We start from the raw sequence: 6,113 nt of genomic DNA on the forward strand, positions 1-6,113 counted from the left end.
ACAGGAGGAGGGGGAGATGGAGGAGGAGAAGGAAGTGGAGGGGGAAACGGAAGAGGAGGAGGAAGAGGAGGAGGGGAGATGGAAGAGAAGGAGGAGAAGGAAGAGGAGGAGGAGGTGTCTAGATGGTGTCACTTTGCCCCTTACGCTTCCCATTGGGCATGCTGGCCAAAGCCTGAGTTCAATGACATTGGCCTGGCTGTATCCTGACCCTCCCTGCCACAAGGATGCCACGAGACTTCTAAGTGCAGAGAGTCCACCCTATGCAGATAGTCCTCAAGTTACAACCATTCGTTTGGGGACTGGTCGAAGTTACAACGGCTTTGAAAAAAGTGACTTACAACCAATCCTCACCCTTACGACTGTTGCGTCTTCCCAAGGCTCACATGATTAAAGTCCGGGCACTTGGCAACTGGCATGTACTTATGACAGTTGCAGCATCCCGGGGTCATGTGATCGTCATTGGCGACTTTCCTAGCCGGCTTCCAGTAAAGCCAAGGGGAGGAGAGCTGGACTCCTTTAACAACCGTGTGCTTCCCTTAACAACCACTGTGATTTGCTTAACAGCCGTAGCCAAAAAAATCATAAAAATGGGGCGTGACTCAACATGCTTAGCAAAGGAAATTGTGGTCTCCATTGCCGTCGCGAGTTCAAGAGTATCTGTACTTAATTCTGACTTTATTCTTTTTTTGGCGCAGAGAGGATCGGATCCAGGAGAGAATCGCCCTGTAGGAAAATGAAGTTTGCCTGCCTCTCCTTCCGACAACCTTACGCCGGGCTGGTTTTAAACGACGTCAAAACCATTGAGAGCCGTTGGCGCCCGGTGCTGGCAAACCACCAGGGTGGGACGGTGGCCGTCCACATCGCGTTTAGAGACTGGGAAGATGACAGCTGGAGAGACCTCCTCTTGAACAGACTCGGGTGGACTTCGGCTCAGATTGAAGATTTGTTAACGGAGGGGGAGAAGTTGGGCCGAGGGGTTATCGCTGGTACGACCTGTCTCTTCAACCAAGCCGGGGTAGCAGCCAGATTCACGCTGTTACAGGGTGGCCCAACATGGTTTGTTTGGTCCTTGGCCTAGGACTTTGCAGGAACCCAGCTTTTGGGTCTTGCAAACCCTGGTTGGCGACTTTTTATACTTCTAAACCCAGCATTGTTGCTGGTTTGCAAAAGTATGGTTGACTTAATACCATAGATTAATGTTTGTCAGCCTTGTCACCTTTAAGATGGGTGGACATCAGCTCCCAGCTGGCTGGGGGAATTCTGGGAGTTGAAGTCCACCCACACTAAAGGGCTGGCTGGAGAATTTTGGCCCAAATCTCCCTAAAAATCACTAAATCTTACCAAGTTTGGGTATTTCCCCGCCCCTGAAATTTGACAGGCTTGTCAAGGAAAGTACCCAAACTTCACAAGACCTCATGTTCACCCTAAAGCCTATAAGTCTGGGTAAATTTGCAAGATTTGGGCTATTTTATTTTTGTGCCCTGACAGCTTGCACCCACGGAAACCCAGACTAGCCTAAGAATTTACTAGCAAACCACGATGGAACACAACGCATAAAGCTGGCCACGGCTGTCGCAAGCACGTTTTTCTACGCGTTCTATGCTTGTCAAGAGTCGCCTCACAAAGAGGCGATCCTAGGTCACGGCAGAAATTTCTCAGGGCGCAAAGAGAAAATTATCTGCTGTGACACCCCCCCCCCCCCGTAGACATCAGGAAGGGCATTCGGCCAGCAAATGCTCAGCTCCATTCAGTCACCCTGACTCCACACACACACACACAGACACACACGATGCAAGGGATTGCAGGGTTGTTAAAAGAAAATATATATACTGTATATATATGTTTGTCAAAGAGGAAAAAGAAATAATTTTCTTTGGGGGGAAAAACATTAAATTATGGATTTGGGTCTTCCGCTATAGGTCTTATTGACGTTGGAGAGACTTTTAAGTGCGCGGACTGTTTGCCTCCCGAAGACATTTTGCTGTTGGAAAACAAAGCCCTTCTCCGGGGTCTTGAAGGAAAATATTTGACGGTGATTTCCAACCCCAGATGGCTGCGGAGATCCATTCCTGCACGAGGACACAAGGACATCTGGGAGGTGGACATCCCAGAAGATCTGATCCCTTCTGTTGAATCCCGTTGAACTTTTCTCTCAGGACTTGCTTTTCTGCTGGTGATGGGATTGAACGGAACAACTGTTCTCAATTTCGGTCACGGCAAATTTTAACTTTTTTTTTAAAGTTTTTTTTTTTAACAGTTCAATAATAATTATTCAACAAAAGCATGTTGTCTGAGTATCTTATTCACTAATAGAAATTAAATTCCTAATCCCTAAATCTTTGATAAAATAGGTCCCAAGTTTGAAAATATTCTGTTTTTTCTTTTTCTTTCAACCTTAAAGTAAGTCTGTCCATTTCCGCACAGTCTAATTTTTTTTTTTGATTATTTCTTCTTCTGGAGGTATTTCTTCGTTCTTCCACAAATTTTAACTCTTGTGCTCAGAACTGCTGTGCGATTCCTCATCGTTGGACTTGGGATAAATTCAGTCTCCAGGGAATTCTGCACTGTTCCAAAGGTGTTGTTATTGGATGCCTTCAAGCTGAAGTTCATTTCATTAGAAGCACTGGCTTTTTTTTTAAATTGTGAAACATGTTTTTCTCTTCCTCCGCGCATACATTATCCAGTAACCTACATTCTCGTCGCATAAATGAGGTGATCTGCTTTGAAGCATTTCATTATTCACGTTTTTAGACTTCAAATCATTAGCACGCAATAGGACTACAGGAATTCTGGCCAAATTTAATGGTCCTTGACTTAAGATCAATCACTTAGCAAAGTTATGATGGATCCGCTCCAAAAGGTACTTAATCCAGTTCTGAAGTCACATAACCACATTTTGGGCTCTTCACAATTGCATTTATGATTGTTGCAGTGTCCTGCAGTCACAACGACCACAATTACAGTTGTAAGTTGAGGACTATTTCTCATGCTCCCTCCCTGCTCCCGCCTCCCTTACCAGAGAAGCCTACAAACCAAATCACACCCAAGGAGGAGAAATTTGTGGCCTTCCAGAATTGTTGACCTCCCAGATCTTCGCATTCCTACAGGCTATGTCATCTGGGAAGTCTTTCAGACACGTTTGTAGGACCTCAAGTTCTCCAACTCTGGTCCTGGGCACGCTTAGGATGGAAGAGTAATTTTTTCCCCATACATTTAAGACAAGCAATGGAGCCTCCAAAACCTATGGCATTAATGCTGATTGTGTACTATTTTTCTAATGGAACCCCANACAGGAGGAGGGGGAGATGGAGGAGGAGAAGGAAGTGGAGGGGGAAACGGAAGAGGAGGAGGAAGAGGAGGAGGGGAGATGGAAGAGAAGGAGGAGAAGGAAGAGGAGGAGGAGATTCTAGGTGGTGTCACTTTGCCCCTTACCCTTCCCATTGGGCATGCTGGCCAAAGCCTGAGTTCAACCACATTGGCCTGGCCGTATCCTGACCCTCCCTGCCACAAGGGTGCCACGAGACTTCTAAGTGCAGAGAGTCCACCCTATGCAGATAGTCCTCAAGTTACAACCATTTGTTTGGGGACTGGTCGAAGTTACAACGGCTTTGAAAAAAGTGACTTACAGCCAATCCTCACCCTTACGACTGTTGCTTCTTCCCAATGCTCACATGATTAAAGTCCGGGCACTTGGCAACTGGCATGTACTTATGACAGTTGCAGCATCCCGGGGTCATGTGATCGTCATTGGCAACTTTCCTAGCCGGCTTCCAATAAAGCCAAGGGGAGGATTGCTGGACTCTCTTAACAACCGTGTGCTTCCCTTAACAACCGCTGTGATTTGCTTAACAGCCATAGCCAAAAAAATCATAAAAATGGGGCGTGACTCAACATGCTTAGCAAAGGAAATTGTGGTCTCCATTGCCGTCGCGAGTTCAAGAGTATCTGTACTTAATTCTGACTTTATTCTTTTTTTGGCGCAGAGATAGGATAGGATCCAGGAGAGAATCGCCCTGCAGGAAAATGAAGTTTGCCTGCCTCTCCTTCCGACAACCTTACGCCGGGCTGGTTTTAAACGACGTCAAAACTATCGAGAGCCGTTGGCGCCCGGTGCTGGCAAACCACCAGGGTGGGACGGTGGCCGTCCACATCGCGTTTAGAGACTGGGAAGATGACAGCTGGAGAGACCTCCTCTTGAACAGACTCGGGTGGACTTCGGCTCAGATTGAAGATTTGTTAGCGGAGGGGGAGAAGTTGGGTCGAGGGGTTATCGCTGGTATGACCTGTCTCTTCAACCAAGCCGGGGTAGCAGCCAGATTCACGCTGTTACGGGGTGGCCCAACATGGTTTGTTTGGTCCTTGGCCTAGGACTTTGCAGGAGCCCAGCTCTTGGGTCTTGCAAACCCTGGTTGGTGACTTTTTATACTTCTAAACCCAGCATTGTTGCTGGTTTGCAAAAGTATGGTTGACTTAATACCATAGATTAATGTTTGTCAGCCTTGTCACCTTTAAGATGGGTGGACATCAGCTCCCAGCTGGCTGGGGGAATTCTGGGAGTTGAAGTCCACCCACACTAAAGGGCTGGCTGGAGAATTCTGGCCCAAATCTCCCTAAAAATCACTAAATCTTACCAAGTTTTGGTATTTCCCCACCCCTGAAATTTGACAGGGTTGTCAAGGAAAGTACCCAAACCTCACAAGACCTCATGTTCACCCCAAAGCCTATAAGGCTAGATAAATTTGCAAGATTTGGGCTATTTTTTTTTTGTGCCCTGACAGCTTGCACCCACAGAACCACAGACTAGCCTAAGAATTTACTAGCAAAACACGATGGAACACAACGCATAAAGCTGGCCACGGCTGTCGCAAGCACGTTTTTCTACGCGTTCTATGCTTGTCAAGAGTCGCCTCCTAGGTCACGGCAGAAATTTCTCAGGGCGCAAAGAGAAAATTATCTGCTGTGAAACCCCCCCCCCCCCCCCCGTAGACATCAGGAAGGGCATTCGGCCAGCAAATGCTCAGCTCCATTCAGTCACCCTGACTCCACACACACACACACACATAGACACACACGATGCAAGGGATTGCAGGGTTGTTAAAAGAAAATATATATACTGTATATATATGTTTGTCAAAGAGGAAAAAAAAATAATTTTCTTTGGGGGGAAAAACATTAAATTATGGATTTGGGTCTTCCGCTATAGGTCTTATTGACGTTGGAGAGACTTTTAAGTGCGCGGATTGTTTGCCTCCCGAAGACATTTTGCTGTTGGAAAACAAAGCCCTTCTCCGGGGTCTTGAAGGAAAATATTTGACGGTGATTTCCAACCCCAGATGGCTGCGGAGATCCATTCCTGCACGAGGACACAAGGACATCTGGGAGGTGGACATCCCAGAAGATCTGATCCCTTCTGTTGAATCCCGTTGAACTTTTCTCTCAGGACTTGCTTTTCTGCTGGTGATGGGATTGAACGGAACAACTGTTCTCAGTTTCAGTCACGGCAAATTTTAACTTTTTTTTTTTTAAGTTTTATTTTTTTTTAACAGTTCAATAATAATTATTCAACAAAAGCGTGTTGTCTGAGTATCTTATTCACTAATAGAAATTAAATTCCTAATCCCTAAATCTTTGATAAAATAGGTCCCAAGTTTGAAAATATTCTGTTTCTTCTTTTTCTTTCAACCTTAAAGTAAGTCTGTCCATTTCTGCACAATCTAATATTTTATTATTATTATTTCTTCTTCTGGAGGTATTTCTTCGTTCTTCCACAAATTTTAACTCTTGTGCTCAGAACTGCTGTGCGATTCCTCATCGTTGGACTTGGGATAAAGTCAGTCTCCAGGGAATTCTGCACTGTTCCAAAGGTGTTATTATTGGATGCCATCAAGCTGAAGTTCATTTCATTAGAAGCACTGGCTTTTTAAAAAAAAAATTGTAAAACATGTTTTTCTCTTCCGTGCATACATTATCCAGTAACCTACATTCTCGTCGCATAAATGAGGTGATCTGCTTTGAAGCATTTCATTATTCATATTTTTAGACTTCATTAGCGCGCAATAGGACTACAGGAATTCTGGCCAAATTTGATGGTCCTTGACTTAAGATCAATCACT

General features: G+C 45.3%; 2 protein-coding genes across 2 annotated transcripts; both read left to right on the forward strand.

The window, feature by feature from the left end:
• Nucleotides 1-702: 702 nt before the first annotated feature.
• Nucleotides 703-2,197, forward strand: LOC107292052 (protein CXorf40A-like). The gene is made up of 2 exons (XM_015821112.1): nucleotides 703-986; nucleotides 1,920-2,197. The coding sequence occupies exons 1-2, from the start codon at nucleotides 734-736 to the stop codon at nucleotides 2,141-2,143; spliced, it is 477 nt and encodes a 158-aa protein (XP_015676598.1). The 5' UTR covers nucleotides 703-733; the 3' UTR covers nucleotides 2,144-2,197.
• A 1,792-nt stretch (nucleotides 2,198-3,989) lies between these two features.
• On the forward strand, nucleotides 3,990-5,505 carry LOC107292053 (protein CXorf40A-like). Its single transcript, XM_015821113.1, has 2 exons — nucleotides 3,990-4,276; nucleotides 5,204-5,505. Exons 1-2 carry the CDS (start codon nucleotides 4,024-4,026, stop codon nucleotides 5,425-5,427), a joined length of 477 nt encoding a protein of 158 aa, XP_015676599.1. The 5' UTR covers nucleotides 3,990-4,023; the 3' UTR covers nucleotides 5,428-5,505.
• Nucleotides 5,506-6,113: the final 608 nt, after the last annotated feature.

This window comes from Protobothrops mucrosquamatus, unplaced genomic scaffold (genome assembly GCF_001527695.2).
Source record: "Protobothrops mucrosquamatus isolate PMUCROS unplaced genomic scaffold, P.Mucros_1.0 scaffold1252, whole genome shotgun sequence".
Lineage (NCBI taxonomy): Eukaryota > Metazoa > Chordata > Lepidosauria > Squamata > Viperidae > Protobothrops > Protobothrops mucrosquamatus.

Coding starts and splice junctions, on each gene's coding strand:
- LOC107292053 (XM_015821113.1), top strand. CDS start 4,024: ATGAAGTTTGCCTGCCTCTCCTTCCGACAACCTTACGCCGGGCTGGTT. Junction 4,277..5,203: donor GGGTCGAGGGGTTATCGCTG/GTATGACCTGTC, acceptor CTTCCGCTATAG/GTCTTATTGACGTTGGAGAG.
- LOC107292052 (XM_015821112.1), top strand. CDS start 734: ATGAAGTTTGCCTGCCTCTCCTTCCGACAACCTTACGCCGGGCTGGTT. Junction 987..1,919: donor GGGCCGAGGGGTTATCGCTG/GTACGACCTGTC, acceptor CTTCCGCTATAG/GTCTTATTGACGTTGGAGAG.